The 27503-nt window shown below is 40.7% G+C and overlaps 1 protein-coding gene across 12 annotated transcripts; it reads left to right on the forward strand.

Annotated features, from left to right (window-relative positions):
- Positions 1-25834, forward strand: atp6v0a1b (ATPase H+ transporting V0 subunit a1b). 12 transcript variants are annotated; one of them, XM_073489611.1, is made up of 21 exons: positions 1-117; positions 398-476; positions 733-830; positions 1100-1228; positions 1322-1404; positions 2032-2158; positions 2889-2971; positions 3839-3932; positions 4616-4828; positions 5210-5360; positions 6465-6604; positions 7092-7255; positions 7577-7667; positions 8807-8925; positions 9429-9645; positions 10777-10884; positions 12509-12709; positions 14868-14885; positions 17530-17647; positions 17822-17993; positions 25741-25834. In XM_073489611.1, the coding sequence occupies exons 1-21, from the start codon at positions 1-3 to the stop codon at positions 25832-25834; spliced, it is 2616 nt and encodes an 871-aa protein (XP_073345712.1). The 12 variants fall into 12 exon arrangements, with proteins under 12 accessions (XP_073345712.1, XP_073345715.1, XP_073345713.1 ...); XM_073489614.1 differs by having other exon boundaries at positions 12602-12709; XM_073489612.1 differs by lacking the exon at positions 14868-14885 and having other exon boundaries at positions 12602-12730.
- Positions 25835-27503: the final 1669 nt, after the last annotated feature.

The following is a 27503-nucleotide window of genomic DNA, read 5'->3' on the forward strand; positions in this document are numbered from 1 at the left end:
ATGGGGGAACTGTTCAGGAGCGAGGAGATGACCCTGGCTCAGCTCTTTCTCCAGTCTGAGGCAGCCTACTGCTGCGTCAGCGAGCTGGGAGAACTGGGCATGGTCCAGTTTAGAGATGTAAGTATGAATGTTCTCATGTTTTGCTGTTTGTTGGTGATAGAACTCCTCTGAAGGCAGAAATAGTCTCTTTGATTGAATGAAAGCCAGTGAGGAAGGTGAGAGGACATGTGGTGTTACTCGTTTCCTGTCTTATATCACGCATGTATTGGTGATTATTAATCAGTTCATGTATTGAATTTTCTAATTGATTTCCTGGGTATTACTCTGTGAGTTTCACCCAAATATCTATAATTATTTTGTCAAAATAATTGTTTTCCCTCTTTTTTTCCATCCATAGCTGAATCCAGATGTAAACGTGTTCCAGCGCAAGTTTGTGAATGAAGTGAGGAGATGTGAGGAGATGGACAGGAAACTGAGTAAGTCATGAGTCAAATACATTCTCAGCCCCGGCCAAGGGCACCATGTACTGTAGCTCCTACCTGTGATTCAGCCGGTTATTGCTCCTGTCAGACCACATAAATGCAGTTTTGATATTTGTGTTTTTATGTTTTTTTGAGTCTTGTTTTACCACTCCCAGACCCATGAAACATTTTTCATTTCATTGAGGGCATTTAAAATAACATGTTTTTACACTAGTAGAGTACTGAATCATGGATTATCTGTTCTGAACAGGGTTTGTGGAGAAGGAGATCAAGAAAGCTAGCATCCCAACTGTGGACACTGGAGAAAATCCTGAGGTTCCTTTCCCGCGGGACATGATCGATCTGGAGGTAATCAATCTGTCATTATTATTTATCATCAGTCATTATTTTTAAGTATGTCGGTGTTAAACACTAATGTAGAGGAGGTGTGACGGCCAATAAGAACTGTCTGAAGTCTGTCTGTGAGGAAGTCCAGTATCCAGTTGCAGAGTGTTGTCCTCAAGCCCAGATTGTTACGTTTTCCAACAAGTTTCATGGCTGAGATTGTGTTGCATGCTGCACTGAAATCAACAAAATTCATAACCTAACAGTGAGTGTGTCTTGGTTGTGACTGGCAGGCCACCTTTGAGAAGCTGGAGAATGAACTGAAGGAGATCAACACCAACCAGGAAGCACTGAAGAAGAACTTCCTCGAGTTGACAGAGCTCAAACACATCCTCCGTCGAACACAGCAGTTCTTTGATGAGGTTGGCTTATTTCACACTCTCAGACACACACACACCACACCTCGAGGCACAATAGATAACTGGTTTGTTGAGATTGTCCTAATGTGTTGACAGATGGAGGATCCCAACCTGCTGGAGGAGTCATCAGCTCTAATGGAGGGCAGTGAGGGGGGCCGTGGTGCCCCGCTCAGACTGGGGTAAAGCACTTGGACTGCATCAAAATCTTTAATAAACGTCCTCCATGTGCCAGAACATACCTGGTTCCAACCACATGAAAAGGGAGAGCCAGCAAATTTAGACAAGTCAACAAGAAAAATCTGCGTCCCAGAGCATCTAGGCTAAATAGACTTGACACAGCAGAAGTGCTGTAATGCAGGAGTACTGTTTATTTCTGCTACTTAAATAAGTATTTCACTGCTGGAGAGATGGCCCTTGCATAAAACTGTCTATCTAAGTTGTCAGCTAAGTTCCTTGTGCTCAAGAGGTAGAAAACCTTTAACAGCCAGAATGCACTGCACCACACTGGACTGATAAACACTCACTCTTTCTGGTACTCCCAAAGGCGAACACTGTCAAAACGTTCAGTGTTGTCACAATAGCTGGTAGATATTCAAGTAACCTAGTTAGCAAGCCTAGCCTAGCCTAGCTAGCCAAGGAAGATTAATAATAATAATTAATAATGTCAGGGAATGAACACTTAAAGTTGCCATTGACTGTATATATTAGTGTTTTCATCATATCTCTTTGCCACTCAGAAGACTATGAACACACTGTGTCTGTATTCTTTGGTGTTATCTGCTCTGAGCACTGTTTTGTCTCCGCAGTTTTGTAGCCGGAGTGATCAGCAGGGAGAGAATTCCCACCTTTGAGAGGATGCTGTGGAGGGTGTGTCGCGGTAACGTCTTCTTAAGGAAGGCAGAGATCGAGGACCCTCTGGAGGACCCTGCCACGGTCAGCACACATAACGTACCACCATAGAGACTAGTAAAGACACATACTGTCCTCAAATAGGCTCTTTATTTACCTCAGCTGCAGTACGCACCAGACCTTTTTATGATGCAGACTTGTGTTAGAGGCAGGCCTTTATTTCTAATTCTCCCTGTTTGATAAGTATAATTGGTCATATTTTTATTACGAAGCCCCGTTTTGATTCGCTCCCGTAATATCCAAATCAGATTCAGCTGCTAGCAAAACTAAAAAAACAAACCAAAAAATAGGTTATTAGTAAAACGTCCCATCCCAACCAAATGTTACCAAATTAAATAAAATTAAATCAAACTGCAGTCTCATCCATTGCAATGACGTCCTTCTCTAGAATCAGTTTAGGGCTGACAGCCTAGCCAACGTAATGAGTAGATTTGGGTCTTTTCTGTAGCCAACCACTGCTAGCCACAAATGTCATGCCTCCATTACTTGCTGAAGAGTAGATCTCTAACGCTTTATTTTACATCATTTTCTTGAAACTTGGTTGTGTTTGTCTTTTATATATATATCTATATTTAATATGATTAATCTGATTAATTGGCTGTTGGCTTTTTCCTTCTCCCAACTATTGTTATTATATTGGCCTTTATAAATCGGTCTACCTCTAATTCTCATAACATATTACAGTTGATAGTTTTACATATTAGAGAGAGATACATAACTCATCTGTGACTTGCACTTGTTCTTTTTCTAACAGGGAGACCAAGTCCACAAGTCAGTGTTCATCATCTTCTTCCAAGGTGACCAGCTGAAGAACAGAGTGAAGAAGATCTGTGAGGGGTAGGTGTTACACGGGAAGATGCCTAAAATATATATCGGTTGAATATTTCATTCAGCAACATCTTATTGCATGTCTCATCCTTTGGGGATGCAAAAATATAGATGCCATAATTTATGTAAAGAAGCCAGTCTGAACGGTTGGTTTAGGCATGTGTGATTACACTTGTGTTAGTATAATCTTGATGTGATGACATGGTACATTAAGGTTTAACAGTTAATATGGCTATGTTTACAGGGTCAAAAGTTTAGTCTGGTTAATAATAATAAGGGAAATGGGAAGTGGGTGGGCCATCTCCACAATCAAATCCATAAGAACGCTGTTTATCCAGAGTAGTAAACTGGTACAATGGTGCCATCGAAGACCACATAGTGAACAAGCCTGGACTGCATAAGTATTTTGTATCGTATATAATGCAGTGTAGTGACCATCAAAGGAACTGCAGCTCACAGTACTGCTGTGGAGCTTTTCACTTGTACCCCTTTCACACTGGCCAAAAAACCCACTTAGACCCACTAACTTCAGGCTTTTGTGCACAATATGAATGTGTTTTTCTTGGCTGATTTACGCTTTTCAGGCGTGTTGCTATGACGTGTGTTGAAGTTAAAGTGATATTTTGGTTCTTTTGATGCGGGGTTGTATGAAGTATGTATCCCTAGTCAGCATATGACCTGCAGTAGACTGAAGTCAGACAACACCTGAAAGTCCGACCTGCACAGCTGTGCATGTGTGTAGGAATACAGATGTTGTATGGTTGAGGGAATGTAGTCCCAAAGCAAAAAAGGTTTAAAATATACTCCCTTTAGTGAGAACCTACTCTTTACTAGTTACTTAGTAGCACTTACTCTTTTGTTGGTGTACTCCTCCAGGTTTCGTGCCTCACTTTACCCATGTCCAGAGACCCCCCAGGAGAGGAAGGAGATGCTGGCTGGAGTCAACAGCCGTATCGATGACCTCCAGATGGTATGTTTGGATGGATATGACATCATGCCATTAGCAGTGCAGTTCTTTTTTCATTTAATATTTCTTTCAAAGGGTCTTTGTACTCTTTGTTGCACTGCTGCTCACTGAACAACAAGAAATTACTCAGAAACTACAGGATGTCTGTTCAGTGTTCTTTCATAAGATTTATTTCCAATCAACTTACAAAAGCCCATATAATGTAGAGGGCTGTTTTCATGTGCATTAGTTCTTATCTGTGAAAGACCTTTGTCCTGTTTCATAGTGTTGTGGTTTTTCCTTATTAAGCCTGGAAAAAAACCCTGGTTCTGCTTGAGAAGTCGGCTCTAGTCTGAGCCTGCCAACCACATGCAATGTGTCACACTCTACTACAATAGAGCATTTTACTCAGGTTTAGATAGAAACAAGTTCTGTACATAAACATGTCTTGGGCCTGGGAGCCAGTAAGTTAAGATCAATCCAGTTCCAGTACAAGTTTTAACTCACATTATGTTCATATCACAAAATTATGACAGTAAGATCCAGGAGTGTCTTTAAAATACTTAACAGCAGCAGTCTGATGTCTGATGTCATTATTACACCTGACCTTAGGTTAGCCTGTAGCAATGTCAGAGCTTAACAACATCCAAACATGTTGGGACCAGGATGTTCAATCTGAAACAGATCCCTCCCTGCTGCTTCTGTAGGTGCTGAACCAAACAGAGGACCACCGTCAGCGAGTGCTGCAGGCTGCCTCCAAGACCATGAGGGTGTGGTTCATCAAGGTGAGGAAGATGAAGGCCATCTACCACACACTCAACCTCTGCAACATCGACGTCACTCAGAAGTGTCTGATTGCTGAGGTGTGGTGTCCCGTCTCAGACCTGGACTCCATCCAGTTCGCTCTGCGCAGAGGGACGGTGAGTTTTATTTATTTACACTGATCATGTGATCATATTCTCCTTTTAGCAGTGTAATGTAGAGAAAAGGCTCACATATTGCTCTCTTCCTGTCCTTTATACATCACATGTGTGAGGTCACAGTTTGTTTGTGTTGGCTGACTTTTATACCAATATTACTTCAACCTTTACTCTGTTAAATCATTCCACTCCAAGTTATCTGTAAATCGCACTGAAAAATGCCACTAAAGTAACGATTAAAACAGATACATGTATATGGTATAAACTTCAGTTGTACTTTAAGACTAAGATGAGTTTGTGTTGGGGCCTCTGTAACTCATCTGTTCTAACCCCTGCAACATTTGCAGTACGATGCTGATGAGTGAGGTCTTTGTTTGACAGGAGAGGAGTGGCTCGACCGTTCCCTCCATCCTCAACAGGATGCAGACCAAGCAAACTCCACCCACCTTTAATAAAACCAACAAGTTCACGTCAGGCTTCCAGAACATCGTCGACGCCTACGGCATCGGGAACTACCGGGAAATCAATCCAGGTCAATCATTTATCTGTATTTGGATTAATAACTCATCATGTTATTAGTTCAGAAGCAAAAAGATCTTATTTTAAAGACAATATATGATATAATCCCTCCCCTTTATGAAATACAATTACTCATTGTCAAAAGAGTGGGTTTAAATCTATGGCTATTTTTGTGATTATTATTTAGTTCTTAAAAAGCGTTCATGTGGTCCTTTGTTGACCTCGACTGCAGAGAGAAAACCAGGCCTTTATTTCTAATTTCATTCTGTTCCCCTGCTGCTCTCAGTTTCTTTTCTCAAATAGTAATACTGTTTTTATTCTTAAATCTTTTGTCACCATTTTACAGTTTTTTTTAAAAAGTTGCTCTTCAGCTACATTCAATAATTAGACCTTTTAAAAGCCTTGTAAAGTGCATTACCCTCAATTTCCTGTTACGCTTTGAAGGTGACACGTTTGCAGGAAGGAAGTGTTTCTGTTGTACTTCTGCAGTAGCTATTAAAACATGACAAACAGGAATTGACTGTAAGTACTGTGATTATTATTAAATGAAAACTGTATTTGTGTTTAAAAGAGAAAGTGAGAGCAGCAGAGTGGTGAGTACGAGACGACTGGTAACCCACCTCACCACCTCCTTCCTGTTTGTTTGCCAGCATTATAAAGTTGACGTGTGGAGTTGATTTGTAGAATTTGTGGCCTTAAAACTAAGTTGCCCGTCAATAAAAAATCTTTTCTTCGCCCCAAAATTGTCAACCCATAAACGCAATATTTTGTTTTCTCTCATGTAAATTATGTGGACAACAGAATCTCACACTGTATATAATCATTTATTGTCCAAAATGCAAAACAGATGCAAAATTCTACAGTGTTTGCTCCACATTTCAGTCATTTTCTTAAATTCGTATAATATGATTTAATTCCACATTGATTAAATATGATCATGACAATATAGACTGTTGTACATTTGGACTCCATATGTTTAGAGTTCCTGGTACTTACTGCCTCTTACTGGAGGTCGACCTGTCCATGCTTAATATTCAGTTGTTTGCCAGAGATTGAGCACATGAGAGGTGGTGTTCTTGATCTGATCTGAAGCCTTGCTGTCTGTCGCCTGTTACAGCTCCATACACCATCATTACTTTCCCCTTCCTGTTTGCGGTGATGTTTGGTGACATGGGTCACGGCTTGCTGATGACCTGTGCTGCCCTCTACCTGGTCATCCGAGAGAGTCGCCTCCTCTCCCAGAAGAGTGACAACGAGGTACAGTAATACCCCTTTTTCCACCCGTCAAAAATCCCACTTAAACACGCTAAGATGGAGCTTTTGTGTGCAATGGGAATGTGTCAACTCTGCATTTACACCCAGGTCAGTTGACTCTGCAGTAGATCTGGGTTTTTGAAACATGATGTCAGTGACTGCTAATTTTGGTGGAAAAGCGGTATCAGACATAAACAAGTGATACTGCACTGACCTTACAGCTTGTTCTCTTGTGCAAAGCTAAGCAGCCGTTCAGACTCCAGTAAACATACAAGGCTGGACTTTTCTTGTATTTTACTGAGATCTTGTTTCCTCCTGTATTTTTGGCTTTTGTTTGTAAAATTGAAACATTACAGAGATAAGAACATAAACAAGCACACAAACATGGACATATACATGTAGAAGGTAAGTATTAATAAGCTCTACAGTTCAACCTCACAGTAGAAACATACAACATGGGCTGTTTCTGTGTTGCTGTGTGTCTCTGTAGATGTTCAGCATGGTGTTTGCTGGTCGCTACATCATCCTGCTGATGGGGCTCTTCTCCGTCTACACCGGCGTCATTTACAACGACTGCTTCTCCAAGTCACTCAACATGTTTGGTTCTGGATGGAGCGTCAGGCCCATGTTCGGTCCAAAAGGAGCCAACTGGACGTAAGTCAGCCGCCGACTCTTCTCGGACTGACTGATGTTCACCATCAAGTTCATCAAGTTTCTCAAATCAGTAGAGGAAGTTGATCACTAAACTTAAGTGTTTGTATTTTTTGTACATATTTTTCATTAAGATTGTCAGAAAGTATCAAAGGAACTTGTTTTTTTAAATTTCCAAATGCATATTTGCTTTTTTTCCCAAAAGTGTTATGTGGATATTGTTCTCTCACCTTTTATTACTTTTCCCTTTGAAACCTGCAGCATGTATATAACCTGTTTAATTTTACTACATTCATTCATTCATTTCCTGCTGCTGTGTTCTAGGGTTGAGACACTTGATGGAAATTCAGTTCTACAGTTAGACCCAGCGGTTCCTGGTGTGTTCAACGGGCCTTATCCACTTGGAATCGACCCGGTAAAACCTGTACACTCATGACGACAACAAGAAGTAAAAGCTTGCAATTGTTCTCTTTGGTTAGAACCACAGCACAGACTCTACCTCTGGCTTGTAAACTTCAGTGATGCGGCTGGAAATGTTCTGTATTTTTTGACATTGTCCCAGGTGAAGACCCAAACTATCACTGGGCCTCATGCATTTAGGTTTCCTTATTTTTCTCTTATATTGGTTCTTGCACAAAGCACGATGCATGAATAATACACCTACAGCCAAGTCTCTTCCTACCCTTTCAGAGAATGAACGGTGTTTGCTTGTGCCAGGCAATTAGTAATAAAACCATCTAAGGGCAGCAGACTTCAGTGCCGTGCACAAACCACACATCATCTGAACAACTGTCAACTAACAGGGAATGTTAAACTCGGGAATACAGATAAAAAATCTGTTGAGATAGACAGAAAAAAAAATTCCTTTATCAAATAAATGCCATTAAAATTGTTCTGCTTTGAGTCTACGTCTAGTCATTATATTACCAGTGAAACAACAGTGATCTGCTTAAATTCAATCCTTTATTAGTGTAAACCTTTACATTTAAATGAATAAATAATTGTAAAACACTATTCGCAAAGTACATTTCTTTTTCATCATCTAATCAGTATTTCACAGCACTAAAAACAAGTTGGCTTTTGTGCGTACCGGCATTACGTTTGGTCCAAGGCACTCTTAAATTTAAGAACAAGCAGGAAGTACACAAGTGCTGATGAATAATATAAAAGTGTTTATATCTATGATTGTAAATTGTTCACACAATTCATGAACGAGGCTCGAAGACGGTATCCTTATAACAAGTTTAATGTAAGTGTGAAATACAGCAGATCTTATTCCTCTGTGTCACAGAGCTCTATTGTTGTCTAAAAACAATAAAAAACACATTAATGAGCCACAGTGTTGCATTGGGTGAAATGTTCTTACGACCATGAACACACATTTTGTCGTTTATTTTCGCTTAGCCCACACTCAGGCTGCCTTACATACTTACTAGGGCCACACATTTGGTGCTGCTTAGGAAGTTCCTGATACATTTGGTTAACATTAGTGCTCCCTAATACACAAAAGAAAGATAAGGAACAGTGTGTGACTGTGTTGTTTCTCCTCTGCAGATCTGGAACGTCGCCACCAACAAGCTGACCTTCCTAAACTCCTTCAAGATGAAGATGTCTGTGATCCTGGGCGTCATCCACATGCTCTTTGGAGTGTCTCTCAGTCTCTTCAACCACCTGTAAGTGCTGCACTCTGCACCGATGCTGAAAATGAACACCTCAACCCTTGGCTGTCACAGTAAACTCATATAACATGTAATATAATGTACTTTTTTAAAATAGATTAGCCTCAGTATGTCTCAGTATCCTTTAAATGAGGCTGTTGTAGAGCTGGTGGTTCACTGACCACAGGGCTGGTAGGTGGCTCGATCCACACCTCCTCCTTTACATTAAGAGGACACTGAACCTGAGATGGTCTCAGTGGTCAGGCCAGCACCCTGCATGGTGGCTCAGTGTGACTAGTGTGTGAGTGGTGGGGCGAAAAGCTGGTTGCTCGTTGTGTAAAGAATAATAAAAGAGAGCTTAAGAGAGAAACACTCACCAGGTAGACGCATCACAATCAGAGCTGAACTTTGTTTTAAGCATACTGAGGCCCTTGAACTTGTCAGATCTGCCATCAGGTCAGAGAGTTTTTATAAAATCTGCTCTGTCTGTGTCATTAACTGACTTCACCTCACTGCAGGTATTTCAAGAAGCCACTGAACATCTTCCTGGGCTTCATCCCAGAGATCGTCTTCATGTCCAGCCTGTTTGGTTACCTCGTTCTGCTGGTCTTCTACAAGTGGACAGCCTATGATGCTTTCACATCCAAGGACGCTCCCAGTCTGCTCATCCACTTCATCAACATGTGTCTCTTCAACTACAACGACCCCACCAACAAACCCCTCTACGCGGGACAGGTGCTCCCTCCCTCATCCACCCCTCTGCCTCTCCCAACTCCCCATCCCTCCCTTAATGCACAAGTGTGGTTGAATCCTGCTAGAGAAGTGCATAGCAGCTCACATCAATCAAACCCACAATAGTTAATATATATATACTTTATTTTCTACTGGTTGGACATAGTCTAGCAACACTGGAGCTAGCAGGGATTCTGTGTTTTGCTGTAGGAGTTCATCTGATAAGAGACTTAAAATCTTTGGATCTACTCTACTACTGGCTCTACGAGCACATTGGATGTGAAATTAAACTAAAAATGAGTTTAACATTTTCACTTGCTACATATATGACATGTCAATGGGGACCTCGTTTGGTTAACTGGTAGTTACCATCTACCTAGTTTTCCATCTAGCTTGCTTGGTCAGGAGAAGGGATGAGCTTCTAGATGCTTTACATTGAAGCATCTGTGCTCTGTGTATGTAGAGGTACTTACGTATGTCTATTTTTCAAACGAAGCGCTCATCCTTGAAGGCTTTTAGCATATAAAATTGATATAAAAGGGTTGGAAAATATTCTCAAAGGGGAATTCCAGTATTTTTAAAGCTAGTTTTGGTGTTGATATAGACAGTTTCTCATTTGAAGCAATATAAAAGAAATAACAGAAGAATGAAAGAGAATGTAAAGGTCAGCCAAAGGGGGTTTTATCTTAGACGACCACATCTGTTCAGTCAGATTAGCTGTTGCTGTTAGTGTTTTATTCATCTTGTTGCCAGATGAAGCTGAAGATCGAAACCTTAGAAAACATTCTTGCAGACAGTCTTTAGTCGTGGTTTCCTGGCGCGTCTGATGTGTCTGTTCTGTCCTCAGATCAGCACCTCACTGATGTTAAATGAAAGCTACAAGTCAGTGTAATGAGTACATTTTCTGCAAAAGAATGCAAAGGAAAGCTTATATTCTGTTGATGAGTTTCATGTCTCTAACTAGATTCAAATGATACAAAAGAAAGAAAATCAGCAGTGTGCTTTTTTCTGTGTCTGCGGTGAAAGGGAGGACTGAGCTAGGCCTCACCAAGATCTTTTCAGGGAATTAGCATCTTCTGCTCACTCCTACACATCACCAACACCTTGTTAACCTCTCTCTGTTTGAATCTGTAGATGGGGATCCAGGTTTTGTTGGTGCTGATTGCCCTTGCATGTGTTCCCTGTATGCTGATTGTGAAAACTTTGGTGCTTCGGCGTCAGCACCTGTGGAAAAAGCACCTGGTATGTGACTCTGACCCCACCTATAACCTTACTGCCACCTTTGATGAATAACAAATACAATCTTTGGTATAACCTTTTTTTTTTCACTCCTATTCTGCCATTCATTTCAATGCACATTGTACTGTGTAACGTGGTTGGTTGTGTTGCCATGAAAAATGCTTAAAGCCTGCCTTGGAAACGCTCTTATTTTAGTGGGAAATGTGTTGTAAATATTTTACAGACTGGGGGCACCCTAACAGCTGATCCAGAACGCCACATACATACCTGATTTACCTGAAATACCTGATAAAACAGCCTACAGTTCTAATTCCTCTCACTGGTTGTCTTAAACCTCAAAGACTAAAGACCGTTACCAATTTAAAAGAACTGGTTACCATGTTTATTGGAAGAATCCATAAGGTCAATTCACCGCTGTGTTTATAGATAAAAACTGTAATACATTCCGTCTTTTTATTTCCTTTGTGTCTTTTCTTTAGCTCTTCTTAGGATGGCAAATCCCATAGTTACTGTTTGGGTTTGTTGCAAAATAGGAGACAAAGACAGGAAGTGTAAATCTAAACAAGACACACGACAGAGAAACATTCAGAATCAACAGGAAACAACAAAACCAAAACCTAAAACCATGAAAGTTACTGTCCTCTCTGATTGTTGTTATCAAAATTAGCCAGTTATTAGCTAGCTGATGTTCCAGATCCAAATTAGCCACCAGAGCTAACTCTGCTGACAAGCACATAAAAGACTTTTTCATCCCACAGGACATGATGATATGATTTCCTCTTGCCGTTTAAAGTTTACAGTACTACAAAAGTAAGAATGTATTTGTTGAGGTTTAACTCAATCAGTGAGATTATTGTTACCTCCAATAAATGACTGGTAACCTCGATCTAATACTGTACTGCTGCTTTAGTTTGTTAAAGATATTGTTAAATGAGGAGAGACTTCAGTAAATGACTGTATTGTTTGAGACTTTTTACAGTTTTTGCCTCCTTTTATTTAGAACCTCTATTCCAAAAAAGATGGGACGCTGTAAAAAACTTCTATAAAACTGAATGCAATCATTTGCAAACAAACTCTGTTTACTGACAAGGATTGGACAAAGTGCTCCTGAGCCCCTGTAGTCATCTCCTTTATCTGTGTTTGACTCGCCCCGTCCTTGCTTGTGAACGACGAGGATGTCCCTTTCATACCCAACCGTGATACTGTCACCTGTTACCAGTGAAGTTTTCCACCACTCTCCCTGTCCTCTGTTGCTCCTGTCCCAACTTGTTTGAAACATTAAATTCACAATAAGTATATATTTACATAAATCAATGACGATGATGAGGTAAAACATTAGACATATTGTCTCGTCCTGTTTTCAATTGAGTATATGTCCAAAAGGTCGAGCAAATGATCACATTCTGATTTATGATTAACACAACGTCCCAACTTTTTTTGGAATCTGGGTTGTATTAAAAGTAAAGTGTGATGTTTCAGTGGTGGATGTATTTCATTCTGCAATGAAAGCCTTCACTTTCTGTACTGGGTGCCCTGTTTTACTTAAAAAACAAGTACATTACAGAGAAAGCGTTCAACCCAAGGCTTGCTTTAAGCTAGACACAGCTCTTGTGGCTTTTGTATCTAGTCCCAGAAGAGGGAAGAAACCCCTGCAGAGAATCTAGAGCAGTCTTTAGAGCAAACAGGCGTGTCCTCATCATGCACCGGACTCACCCAACAGGGCACGCAAAAGTTTGGAGGGGTGCGAGTGGGCAACGGGCCCACGGAGGACGAGGCTGGCATCATGGACCACGACCAGCTCTCCCAGCACTCAGAGGAAGGAGATGAGGTGAGCACCAGGGATGAGATCCCATCCTCTTCCAGAACTTTGATTATGTATATATATATTTCACTACTGTACATGGAGTTGGACTTTACTCCAAGTGTTCACTGAGATAATAAGGTTTTTACTTTATGTTGTGAAAACGACCAGAGTAGTTTTATAGTGATCAGTTGTTAGACCCCACACTAATGAAACAAACCGGACTGCTTGACTTTGACAGTAGCTTTGTGTCGGCTGTTTACATTGTTTTTATGCTAAAACATATGAAATACACACAGCACCTTAAATAACCTCTTTTTCAGCACTGACCTCTCTTCCCTGTGACTTTCAAGCCGCTTTTTTAGTATGGGACTAAAACGTGGCTTTAGAATATGGGTTTGAGACGGGACTAGATATTGACACTAACCATTCATTGAGCGAACTGTGTGGTGCATACATTTTCCATCTAGGACTCTTACAAGATGAAATGTTGGGTAGTAAATATACCAGAAGAAGTGTTAGCAGTGAGCAGTTAGGACTGCAACCGATGAATATTTTTGTTTATGATTCATCGTCTCTTACTCTGTTAGATGAAAAGTGTAGTCATCACAAACTCCTTGTCCTTACTTGTTTTGTCTGACGACAGCAATGATATGAAACAGTGAAAAGTGCCTCACATTTGAGAATATTACACGTGGGTATTTAAAATTGCACAATGCTTATTAAGCCGCTCATATGTGTTTTAAAGTGTTTAGTTTTAGAGTGTGTCATTACAAATGATTTCCATACAATCTGAAGGGGCAGGCCTCTCTAACAAACATGTAGTCTGCTCATTCATATCTGATCTACGAGGAGAATAGTTTAGCTCAGTTCTAGCAGTTACAACAAATTTGAAATCTTCTGTGTCAGCCCATTCCTCAACACCATTTGTTATACCTTCATATCAGATAGCAGCATTTCTCCTGAGTAGTAATGGGATGTGGGGGGTGGGGTCGGGGGGTGAGGCAGTAATGCTGGCACAACAGCGTACACAGAGAGAGGCAGGGCAGGGATGGTCTGGAGCTGATAAGAGATGGATTTTCCATTTCAGAAACATAAACAGCGAGGTGGTTTTCATGAGAACCAGCGAGTGGAATATATGAAAATACTCTCTGTGACTCAGAGCCCTGGTGTCTCCCAGGCATAATAAATCTTTCAGAGTTTATGTTGTGATAACATATTGCATAACTGTAATGTAATAGGACTGCATTTTGTCATCATTATCCAAGCATATGATATTCCACATCGGAATAACTTATCAGCAAGCTGGATAATGAGAATCAAAATTGCATAATGTTGGAAGAAGCAACTGTCTGCAAGAGTTAGAGATTTCAACAGTTAAACCTTAATCAGTTCACCACCACGAATATTTGACTGGGTACATGTGTAACTGTTAATAGCGTGATGCTACTCTTCAGTTTAGTAGTAGTGGTAGCATTACGCTGTACCACATTAAGAATGACCATGTCCAAGGATGGCTCGCAGCCAAACATCACATCACTACTAGTCAGAGGGAGACAGTGAGGTGATACGCTGCACATCAGTGTGGTGGAGGGCCGGAGATTCAAAGAGCTAGTTCAGTACCTTAATTAGGTAGATCAGATACTGCTATCTAATGCAAAACTAACCAAAACTATCAAGAATATCAGAAAACTATGGAAAACTTGTTGAATACCACAGAAATATAAAAAAAAGTCAACCTATTCTTTAAGATCCAATCCGATTGAACCCAAGTGGTGCCAAATGTGAGACACGAGCCAGACCTGAAACCTGAACTTACATATTTATCTACTATTGATAGTGAGCTTGTTAGCCTAATGCTATTCATTGGCTGCACGCTATCTCTCCTCCTGTTCCCACTGAGAAAGGGCATATCTGTCTGCAACATCTGACACAAATGGATGCAGATGATATGAACAGTCAGAGAGATAAAGACAGAAATGTCTGAAGTCACATCTGAAAATAACCGAAACAAAGCTCAACCTGAGCCCAGAGCTTACCCAACAACATGGCCTGGACCCAACCTGAAACAAATCGGGACTTGTGTGGTTTTGGTCCACAACTCTACAGTCTGCTGAAATAAACTGCAAAACACTGCTAGTAGATGATTTCTACCACTAACCTTTGACCTTTGCTTACTTTCAAGCACGCAGAGGAAGAGCCGGTAAGAACCTGAGCTTGGTCACTTTTTAGCATGTCTGGATGCTGTCTTGCCTTTTACGTATGTGCCTCTAGTGTCAAGTGGTGTTTTTTCTTTTTTGAACTCTGGTTGATCTGTCTCAACCCCTGTACTCCTGTACTGTACGACCCCCAGCACCTTTCTCTGACCTCTCTGCAGCTCATGTAGTCAGACACTCATACTCTGTCTTTTGCCTCTCCATCACACATCCAAAGTCTTGCACATTGTAAATGTACATTGTGAAATCACATGACCCTGCTCAGCTGAAGTATTTGGTCACAACATTTCTAATGAGAGGCACTTGCCTCAGTATATGTTGCCATTACGGCATGATAACCAGTGTTGTTTTCATTAGCCACTTGTGTCGGAGACTCTTTGAATGGGAACAATGAGTGCTGCTTCCATGAACTCTACTTCATGGGTCCAAGGACAAAAGAGAAGCATGGAAAGAGGAAACCAGATCAGCGCAAAGCCAAACCCAACAAGAGCAAGGCAGAGCAATAGACTCCCATGTTTCCCCCTCCCTGCCCGCTTACATACAGGAAAGGCTAGTCATGCTCCAGGAAGGAGAGAATGGAGGAACTCTGTTGGCTTTACAATACACAAACAATCCCCTGTGCTGTGATCCTGCGAGGAAAAAGAAGGAACACGCTCAAACGAGCCAAAACGTCTTTGCTCTTTGTTTTCTGCCCAATCAGAGCTGAAGGCTCAGGCAGGGGTCAAAGGTCAAAGGGGCCACTCATTAAGATGATACCAGAATTTCCATCCTCAGTCATTTCCACATGCCATACTGACAGTAAAGCTGTTATTATTGGCCACATTTTGAATAGCAGAGCTGGGTGATAATTATTTCTCAGTGTTTAGTTGAAGGTGAAATGTTGATATATTATGATGATGAACGTGTAAGCAGTTACATTCTGGAGATTCTATTGTTTTAGTGTCTTTTTTATATTTAAACAACCAAGACCTGCAAGCACACAGACACACACACACACACACACACACACACACATTCACACACACAATAGTAGGCTAAGTAAAACCAAAACTAATCAACGCTAAACAGTAGAAATGTTTTCAGAAATCGTGTTTGTGAAAACATGTGTGGCAGGAAATAGATAACACAGTCACAAATGTGATTCATGTTTGATCAGCGCTGCCTCGTCGCTTCAGCCACTCACAAACAACTTAGCCAGACTGTCATCATTCAGTGCTATAAATACTAAAACGCTGGAGGATGAAGGGAATCATCTCACTTCATCCACGTGCTGTTTTGACAGCCTGCAAACTCGCTTTTTCAATAATGTTTTTGAGTTGCTGAAGTGATGTGCTGAAAATCACTGAACGCTCTCGTTGAGAAAGCTTCTTTGATACAAGAGATAGATTTCTGTTTGATTCTAGACAGCATCACAGAACTGGGACTGTGCTGGTGAAGGGGATGGGATTATCTGGCACAGTCCACAGTCGGTTCTCAGTTGATTTCATTATGTTTTTAATTGCTTATTGTTTCGAATGCCCTTCTAGTGTTTGTCTTCGCCTGTGTAAAGCACTTTGAATTGCCTCTGTGTTTGAAATGTGCTGTGTAAAGAAAGGTGCTTTTTTGTATGTCCTGAAACGTTGGTGCAGTCCTGTGCATGAACAATACGGATATACAGTTCTTCCTTCCAAAAGCATCAGAGACAGAGGCAGTTTCAAAAAGAGGGTTCAGGTGGAAACACAGAGCAGCTGCAGTGATGAGCTGAAGGGCAGGAAAGTGTCCTTGAGACGTGAAGGCTATCAGTTCAACCTTGGGACTGACAGGATGAGTGGAAGAGTAGCCTCTTCCCCTCACTGCCACCACTCAGGTGCCCTTGAGCAAGGCTCTGGTGATTACACTGCATGTACTATATCTGTTGAGTACAGTAACCAGGTTACTACAGTGTTTGTACTGTATGCATCTTGTGGTTGCCTGCTTAAGTTGATTTCACTGAGTAACCTGTTCTTTGTTTTGTTTTTCTGTGTGCACGCACCGAGTACCGAGTTATTCCTTCCTGGTTAACGTCTCCCTCCATGAAAAAATGTGTTTCTCTTTTTGTTATGACACTTGAATATTTAAGCTTTGCTGTGAACGATGATGTATGTGCAGAGTTTGACACGAGAAGGCTGGTTTCACATTCATTGATTAAAGTGTACATTTTCTCTGAGCTCATCTGAAAATCAGACTTTAAGCACAAACACTGAGAATGGACTTCACAGTAAAGTAGGAGACATCTTGTGTCCACCAGTTAGACTGTTCTCTTGAGAAATTAAAAATATTTACATATTCTGAGATTCAGGAATTTTTAATGAGGGAGAAGGTATAGGTGCCATTTTAAGGATTTTAATATAATTATAGTTTTCTCTGCAAAATCCATGTCAGACACAGACACAGATATGTTTTGTGTGCCTCAATACACACAATAAAAAAAGTGATGTGTTAGCTTTGTCCTCAGAAAATATTGTTTCTAAACAAGACATTGAAGCAATTCCTTCTTTCTCCCAATAAAACTATGAGCTCAATGCTACTGGGTATAATAAAAAAACACCAATAGCAGAAATATGTTACCATAACCATGCTGTGTGTGCTAAACATATCGTCTTTCCCCAACAGTTTGACTTTGGTGACGTAGCTATCCACCAGGCCATCCACACCATAGAGTACTGTCTGGGATGCATCTCCAACACAGCTTCCTATCTGCGCCTCTGGGCCCTCAGCCTGGCTCATGCACGTGAGTAAAAGCATGGATACATACAAAAACACACACTTGAGCGTGCACAGTTTGATTATAGAAAGCTTTTCTGTACCCCATCTGAATATATACAGCAGCAAAATAAGTTCCATAAGACATGCTTGACATATTTGGTGTAAACCTTGTTGCTGTCTTCACTGTGTGTGTGTGCAGAGCTGTCGGAGGTGCTCTGGACCATGGTGATGCACCTGGGTCTGTCCTCCCGGAGCGGGGGTGGGTTCTTCGGCCTGTCCATCATCTTCGCAGCCTTTGCCACCCTCACTGTCGCCATCCTGCTCATCATGGAGGGGCTGTCAGCCTTCCTGCATGCCCTACGTCTGCACTGGTTAGACACACACACACACACACACACACACGTACACATATCGCTTGCAGTTAATACTCTCACATGCCTACACAATGAATCCCACATTGATAGAGAACATAGAGCCAGCGAGCTGTCACTCTTCACCTTATGAACCAGGTATTTCTGCCTAAGCTGCAGTTCTTAACTTTAACAGGCACATGAGGAATGCTAGCAACATGAAAACATTCCTGACCCAAGGTGGTTTACCAAACTGTGAGCCTACAGGACTCCAGATAACCTCACACCCTCCAGCTCCATCGCCTCCTAGCACCACCTCCACCCTGCTGATCCAGCGTGCACCAGTCTTAACTGTACTGACACACAGGGAAGTCAAACACTGTGGAATACAGGATGTTATCCAGTATCTACAAGTCATGGAGAGATACAGCTATCCGTTAAAACATGTGTTAACAGCTATTAGGAGTAATTATAGAATATACTGCAGCAGCTGTATCATAAATCATATTAATGGATACATTTTAATAGATGGTACTCTGTGGTGTAAGTGTTTGGAGATGAGGGCACAGATGGAGTACTGCAGAGAACTATGTGGAGGAGGAGCTGTTAAAGTGATGGATGAGAAGTATCCCTAACACAGAGTACATATTTATATGCATCCAGTGATTTATAAGCAGGTAGGAACTGATTCATATACACACTGATTGCCTCTGTCAAATAGTTAAAAAAAAAAGTAAAAGTATTTACATATAGTGAGGGGGAGATTCATCCATATCACAAAAATATATACTGTATATTTATTTATTTTTCTGCTTATTTCTGATGGTGTGTTAAAATATGTTTATTGTATTTAGGGTGAATTGGCCCTTTGATATCCTTGTCAAAGTTTCTGTGAAAAATGGCCATTAGTTTTTTACTTGTCATTTACCAAAGAGTTGAAATCTTGTCACGATTGTGCTGCAAATCAAACAGCACTTAAAGGTATAATTCAACATTTTGGGTGACTTTCATTCCCAGAGTGTGCAGCACTGTGTGAAGTGTGAAGCAGTGTTTGGTGCAAAGTGATAAGTAGGGTTGAAATAAAGACATTATATGATTTAGGCCCCATGTTGTTCATAGTCCTGTCTGTTGCCTGCTTCCATTCATCAGAGGGGTCATTGTGGTTAAGTAGAGTTGAGATGATCAGGTGCACCCTGCTGCATTTCTGTTTGACAGACCAGTTCTTCTAAACCTTTCAAGTGAAAGCCATACGTTTATTTTCCTGAATGGTTCTGACATGGTTCCTGCTATTAACACAGAGTCTGACGTCATGTTATGAGAAGGATAAACAAAGAGAGGGAGAGAATATCTCGTGAGTTTTTGTTGGACAGAGGTTTGGTGTTAATACATCACTGCTGTCCTGAGGCTGATTTCTGTCAGTGGGTTTAAATAGAAGCTGTCTGTTCCCGGTCTCTGTGTCAGTCCTGTAAACTAGTGGAAAGTGATCTGATTACCTTTGAAATATGAGCACAGCTGTCTTTTATGCAGCTGTGTTGTTCTTCCAGGAACCCTACAGTGTACAAACACATATCTGAACATATTAAAAAGCTAAAAGCAGAAATGTCTCTGATGACTGATTTCTAATAGCTTTGTGGCACAGGCCCCAGATATACACTGTTTGTTAGCCAAAATATAACTGCTAACATTTCAAATAGCAAATAACTTAAAATCCAACACATCAGAAATCTGATTAAATATCTAAATTCATGTATGTAAATATCATGACACAATTGTTCATCAACACTGATTTAAGGAGGTTGGTGCTTTTGCTTAATTGATTAAATTTCATAATCTGACACAGTTATCAACTAATATAATGGTGGAACTGCAGTAACAATTAAAACATTCAGAGGTAATAATTAATTTATAATTAAAACTAAAAGTTTACAGCTAGAGCTCGGCTCTGCCTTGATACCCTGCATCCTTCTTTTCCTCTTCAGTTCATCCCGTTCTTTCTCTCTCTTTTAGTCATGTTTGCCATCTTACTTTCCTGTTTCCTGTCAAGTCTCCTAGCTCGTATTCTCTCTTTGTTAAAGGCTTTTTGTGGTGACAGTGTGTCAACCACCTGAATTCAACTGCCTGGCATTCAGGCATCAATGACTAGTTAATGTGAGCGCCATGCTGGTATGTAGTTGTGTGTATCTGTGTGCGTGCTATGTGTAAAGCTGCCTGGGTGCATGGAAGCAGTGAAAACATGGTGTCGAGTGTGATTTGGGAATTTTCCCAATAAGGAAGCGGAATGGATTTGATTAGCACTGAGAGAGCAATCAGACAAGAGCGCTGAGTGACACATTTTGACAAATGACAGATATCCGCAGAATTTGCCCTCTGCTACAACAGCCATCGTGTTCAGGTTTTTCCATTGGTGGCTCTCTTTCTCATGAATGCAATATCTCAAGAACGCCTTGAGGGAATTTCTTTAAATCTCAGATGCCCACTGGGACTCAAGGATGAACTGATAAGGTTTTGATGGTCAGAGGTCAAAGGTCATTCACAAAACATGTTTTTGGCTATTACTCAAGAATTGACACACCGATTATAGCAAAATTTAACACAAATGTGATAAATGAATACGTGATAAAATGATGATGTCACATTTTTTATCCAAAAACTGAAAGTTCAACTTCACTGTGACGTCATAATGTCCTGCAAAAACACTTTTCTGGCCATTATTCAACACTATAACTCAGAAACGGAAGGAGAGACTGTATTTCTGACACTAATATTAGGTGCCCACTGTGATACTGTGGTGACTGTAGAGATCTTCTATGCTGCTGGGTTGGAGATGTGTTTGAAGCATCCATGTTTTGGAATTTGTAGCTTTTTTTCAGCAAAATCCATATTTGAAGAATCAATCAATCAATCAATCAATCAATCAGTCAGACTTTTTTGTCTTGCACTTTTCAGAAAGCAAAAATAATAACAAAACAAAACAACATTGTCATTGCACCATGTGATGTAGCTCTGTGTCAGTCAAAAATAGTCTCTAAGTGAAGATGGCATGTTTCTCACTGGAATCATGTCAGTATAGTGATAACTTCAAAAACTACACTGATGAGTGAAACTGTTAGCTGAAGATGTGTCTGCTGAGGTGTAACCACACTGTCTAAACAGGATTGAGCTTCAGCCATTACCAAGTGTTTCTATCAAGGTCTTTCCTTACATGAGGTTCTAGTGGCTCCCAGAAGGAGGCTGTGGTTATACTGGGCAGCTCTCAGGCTGCAGAGTGTGTAACTGTATGAATGTGAGGCACTTTGTTAATAACGCAGCAGCGTGTCGGCTCAACAGGTCTCTGCTAAGGTTAAAAAGAGTAGTCGAGTATTTTTCACAGAGGTGGGTTAATAGAAATGGTCATGTTCAAAGTAAACAGCCGTCAGCCTGGAGCCTGAGCTCTGCTGTCCACTCTTCACACACAGATGCTGATGAGTTATCTGCACAAACACACACACACACACCAGAGTGTAGTGTGTGTTAGGTATGAGCAGCGTGGAGGGGCAGATGAGAGGATCTCTCATTTCTTTCCTCTTTTTAAGTGTTGCCCTCTCACAACTCTGGCAGGCCAAATATTTGCCACGGCTGGGAGACATTCCTGGGCACTCCCCTCGCTCGCTCCGGCCAGGAACCAGCAGGAACTGAAAATCCACTCTTAGTGTTTTCCTCTTAAATGAAGACATCAGAGGATGTCAGGATTCGAGAATTACAGTATCCTAACCTTCAGATGTAAGTTGACTTAGTATGCTGAAGAAAATTCTGAAAATGTGGTACTCTACAGCGAAAGTCTCAAAGAAAGAAATGTTTAATAATGTAGACGATTACTTAAAGAGCAGTGCTGTCATTTTATAGCAGCTGGATCAGAAACTGAAGTGCAGCTCACTGGTAGGAAGGTCGTGACGTTTGTCTTACAACCTGTAACCTGCTCCTGTAGGATAGCTGTTTAAAAATATGATATCTACCTTTTTAAAAAGTTGATGCACTCTTATAGACAACGATTGCTGGTATCAAAAAGAAAGTCAGATTATTAATATACTCAATTGCAGTGGTTCCTAAAGTAGGGGGCACCCCCTAGGGAGCATGGACAAGTGTAAAGCAGACGATGAATCTACCCATAACGTGACAACTACCAACACAGAGACAAAAGGCATATCTCGCCCTCGGCTTCATCAGTACAATGGTGGATAATGAAGATAGACCACAGTGTGTTGTGTGTCTCAAAATATGGACTTCTGAAAGTATGAAGTTAAGATGCTACTGGAGGCTTCACATCCTCGAGAGAAGCCAGTTGATTGAGTTGTCCTCCAGAGTCGCTTTACTAAAGCAACATCTGCCTACAGATGCTCAAATCACAAAGTAATAATAATAATAATAATAAGAAGTTTATAAGACATAAGACAAGCCAGACATTAAAAATGAGCTTTTAGAAGGGATTTAAAGAAGGATACTGAGCTGCTGGTGCAGAGTGCTTGATTAAGAGCTGCATACTGTAGCTGAGGAGTACTTCCTTCATCTACTGGCGTCCTTTAGTTTCCACTATACTACCACAGCAACAGCTATCGCTCTGCCAGCTCTTTTACTGCAGACAGAAGTTGGTGGACAAAAAGTTAACTTAAACATGTTAGATCCATTCACCATTAATATCTGCTTTACCACAGTAGTAGATGGCCCTGTTTGAATGAAAAATAAATAAATAATTACACCTACCTACCTGTTGGTGGGGAGCTTGAAAGTATTGTTATCTTTAAAAAGGGGGCCTACAGAACATGTTTGGGAACCACTGTCTTAAAACTCCCTTTACATTTTAGGATATTAACCTGTAATTTAAAAATATAAAAATGAAATCTGGCAGAAATGAACAGAAACTGTATTCTTAAAAATGTCAAAAATGTTTTGCATTTGTTTCCATTTCTCGTGTAATCTGAAGTAACAGACATCCCATAATAGACATATCTATTGACACAGTTCATTTTCAGTGTGCCATAAACAAACTTTTTCCTGAATGAGCCAGCATCACATCAGAGTCTCGCTTCATTGGTAGAATACAACAGGAGGCGTCGGTGACGGACCGGTCCGGCTCTCAGCAGCCATATTTGGTCACACAGCAATCTGAGCTTGTGCAGACCACAACACTGTACATGCACTGACTCTCTCCATTCATCGCTACATACTGCTCTCATCTGTGTGTGTTAATGTCTGCGACATGATGTTCTGTGCAGGCGAAAGAGTCAAGAGTTCAAGGACTTCTCTTCTTCTTACTCACTCACTGCTACAATAAGCATCTGGTGTGTTCACTGTGGACATGGAGCTTGTTAAAGTGTGTTTCCTGCATGTCACCTGATGACACGCTCTGCAGCTACAAACTCTATCTGAGGTTTTATTAAACGTTCAGGAAGTAGATGAACCCGTCTTGTGGTTTTCTAAAGATATTTTGCTATCGGTTTCTAATCAGTTGCATTTTTAAAGGGTTTATAACTTAATAACATTACAGTTTAATTTTATTAATAGAAATGAATAACAACTACATTTGTAAACTCCCACTGATTTGTATTTATTCCTTCTATGTGATAATAAGGAAGTTAAACATCTCAGTAATCCACAAATAAGTACTACAGTTATAACACATTCAAGGATTTTAAAAATCAAATCTCCAGTTATAAACGTTAAGTCATTAATAAAGGGTTTAATCCATCAAGTCTGCACTTATGAATATTAACAGGTAGATGATGAATGGATTTTGGGTCAAACTATCCAAATCTGTCAAAGGGGAACAATGAAGGTTTTTTTCTTATTAATGCTTGTAACAGATTGATTGTGTTTTAGTACATGACATGTGATTTATAACCATTAGTTACAACTTACAAACCTGTTATAAAGACCAGAGAGTACGTCTGCACAGTATAGTATAAGTCTCTCACATTCTCACATCCCTACATCAGCTCATGTCCAGCAGGCTCAGAGCCTCAGTCCTCAGACAATACATGGAAACAGTACTCACTGTTGGCTGGAGTGAACCAGTACTCTGCAGAACATCCTGTACCAGTGCGAGTTTCCATGGTAGACACAATTGTTTGAGGTAGAATTAGACCCGGGGCCCGTGTCACCTCACTGACGAGGCTGATAGTGTTAGTTTATAACAGTTTTCAGTCAGCCTCTCGCCGTCATGAGCTGTTGATGACATCATTATTTCTATAATCTTTGCGTGTAACCATTTTCAACCATGTCAGTGGGCTGAGCAGAGTCCCACTGTTGTGTGGGAGGATTTTACTTTGACTAACTGTGATGTCAGCCAGTGAACTGGACCATCATTGGTCCTTTTCAGTCTGAATAGAATAACATTAGTATCACTAAAGGTGCAACACTGCATTGCAATCTTCAGGTTGTACATGTCAACTCATATGACAGCTAGTCTCTGGTATACTTTAAGGACGTGGTGTGTTCCTGTCTGGTTTAAACTGGAGGTGCCTGCTCACCTCTCCAGCTACCAGCTGATGTTCAGGGCCAATATTCAGCATTTTTCTGATTATCTGTATCAGTGTTTTCTTTTTGTCCAACTGCTGATAAAATAAATTATTTTAAAGGTGAAGTACTTTAGCTCAGATGCAGCGTTCTTTCTAGTCACCACTCGGTGGTCTCACTTAATGTCCTGCTTTCTCATTGGTTACACATCACAAGTAACAGCCTATCAACAATGAATAATCTGAACCTGCAAAGTAACTAGCAACTAAAACGATCAAATAAATGTATTTGAGTTGAAGTATTAATTATTACAAAAAGGAAATACTTAAATAAAGTACCTAAAAATTGTACTTAAGTACAGCTCTTGAGTAAATTCTAGATTACAGTTACATTCCATCACTGGTACTGTACTTTTACTGTACTGTAGATTTAAAGTACTGTATATTGGTTCCATATGTGGGTTATCTGTCTCCCAAATTACTATAAATCAGTGTCGTATTGGCTTTGAAAAAAATCATACTGGTGGATTGTTAGTCGACACACCGTACTGGCTGATGCTGGACTTGAACCTACCACCCTTCCCAGCCAAGTCCCCACAGACTGAGCTCCTGCCGCCCCAGAATAAAGAAACAGTGCCATTATTAGTGTATCTTTCTAATACTTTCATTTATGACAACCTGAAAGAATACACGCACCTGGCATTCAACTGTGATCTATTATACTGTGTCCCAGATCTCAGCAAGTCAATTAAAAACCAAGTTTTGATAAACTGGAATAATCCTTTAATGTGCTGTCCATGCTGCATGGACTAACTTCTGCTATGGTTATTATCCAGAGACAATGTTGGGGTTATGAAGTGTAGTTTTAGCCATTGAATGACATAATATGGAGCTGTAAGGCAATGATTTAACATTTGGCTTTATCTGTAATATGACTGCAAAGCATTGACTGTAAAAATAGCGGACAGAACCACTGTGACGTCACCCATAGATTTAACTTTTAACTTCAGCCAGACTGAAGCTAAAAGTGGGTGGTACCGGTACCGGCCATCACCATCTTGGTAGTGTCTGACTCGGCTTAACTCCCAGCTAATCAAAAGTTAGTGTTTCAGCTTTAAAAAGCTCTTCCTCACTTCACTCTGACGAGTATTATTCAACATAAAACACTTTTAACACTTGGGTATTTTCACTGTGTGCAGTGTACGTCTGATACATTTAACCCGTCTTATTAAAGTCCAGTTCTCACCACCAGTTTCTCTCTGCTCGTCCTCTTTTCTCAGGGTGGAGTTCCAGAACAAGTTCTACTGCGGGCAGGGCTTCAAGTTTGTCCCCTTCTCATTTGAGAGCATCCTGGAGGGACGATTTGACGAGTGATCCGGTCTCAGCCCCGCCACGAGAACAGCACAGTCCCCAGCCTTCCCTCCTCTCTGTGTATGTGTTTGTGTGTGTGCATGAGACCAAGTGCAGCCCTCGTACACCCTCTAGTGCTCATTTGTGAAATTGTTATTGTGTATGAGCAATAATGTAGTACTTAAAAGGTTTTTCCAGTGTACATGTGCCATGCTGTACCCATCACTCTACTCAATATTCAGCACGTTCAGCCTGCTGTGACAACGTCTCCTCCACCAACTTTAACTGGTAACAAATCCAGTACTGAATACATTTGGCAAGTCTGTGTCCATTCACCAAGAGATCTGTCCAAGAGATCCTGTTATACTGATTATAGTTTGAAAGTGTCGTCAACAAATGCCATTAAAATGAAAGTTACGATCTACGAAACTTACATTTTTTCTGACAGATGGCTGAACATCTTTTCTGTTCTGTGCTGAAAAGATGCTCCAACAATAAACCAAGAGTTTTATAAATCTCTGTTATAATTAAATTCTCAGATCAGATCAGATTCTCACAATGTAACGGTGGTTACCTTTTTAATATCTTTTACTTCAGTCTGTCTTTCAAACTCAGCACTGACTGAAGGATGTCTGAGTGCAGCTTGAACAGAGACAGACGGAAAGATATTAACAAACCAGCGTCCTTCACCGTACATTATACTGTCGCGCCTGACAAGGGCTGAAAATTAATGTCCCCACCTGGATGTTTTGTTTTTCCATCACAGCTGATCTGAGTTGGAGCTGATAAACACCAGTGATTAATGCCAACTGTAGACATTCACTTTAAGGACAAGAGCCAGATGTTAGCAGGTGTTAGTGGGTTTTTTGACCAGTATGAAAGGTCAAATGCAGATGTTATTATGAAGTATTACTTTCTCAGTGTATTCAGTCCCACTCTGCCGGTGCAGCAGTGGTGGCAGCCTGTGTCCAGTGAAGGTAGCCTAACTTATTTACATGTACAGCTTGGAACAGTGAGGCAGTGGAAAAACCTTTGAAGAGTCATCCTGCTCGTAAAAACCACTGTAAAACCAGCTTTCCTCTTACACCTGTGTAATCAGAGAAGCTACATACAACCACTGCAGATCACTCCCAGTGATTACTCCGACTGCTCCTCTGTTGTTCATCCACAAGCATCAACAAATCATCAGAACATCATCAATTGTTCTGTGGTACATTTGTATACAGTAAGAACACATTCCCCGAGGTCAACACAGTATTAAAGGCCCAGCCATGTAAACTGCTGAGATCTCCGAGTATAGTGACATCACTTATCAGGGTCTGAAAGACAAACAGATGAAACATTTTAGGACAAAAATAAATTAAGAACTGTTAAATTCTTATACTCTACAGACGACTTCCTGCTTTAACTGTGACGTATCCTACTGAGATATCAGATATTAGCAGTTAACAAATGGAAGGCCTCAGCTGGAAGATCCTTCAGTGTGCTGTCAGTGCAGCATGGCTTCATGTCTGCCATTACCTAGGAACAGTCTATGGTTGTAGTGTAGTTGTAGTGTTTGTTTCAACATTTGACATTAATATCACTACAAATCAGTGAAGTCATGATTCCTCCCAGTGTGATCAGTGCACCTAGATATGACATCCGCCATTTCCATTAAATAATGATATTTTTTAAGAACTCTGACACTTTA

The sequence above is a fragment of the Pagrus major genome, chromosome 20, assembly GCF_040436345.1.
Source record: "Pagrus major chromosome 20, Pma_NU_1.0".
NCBI classification, from domain to species: domain Eukaryota; kingdom Metazoa; phylum Chordata; class Actinopteri; order Spariformes; family Sparidae; genus Pagrus; species Pagrus major.

What these genes read in the sequence shown, in the direction of transcription:
- atp6v0a1b (XM_073489611.1), top strand. Translation starts at nt 1, where the DNA reads ATGGGGGAACTGTTCAGGAGCGAGGAGATGACCCTGGCTCAGCTCTTT. An exon ending in GTGAAGAAGATCTGTGAGGG is followed by an intron (nt 2,972 to 3,838) that starts GTAGGTGTTACA and finishes GTACTCCTCCAG; the next exon opens with GTTTCGTGCCTCACTTTACC. An exon ending in GTATCGATGACCTCCAGATG is followed by an intron (nt 3,933 to 4,615) that starts GTATGTTTGGAT and finishes CTGCTTCTGTAG; the next exon opens with GTGCTGAACCAAACAGAGGA.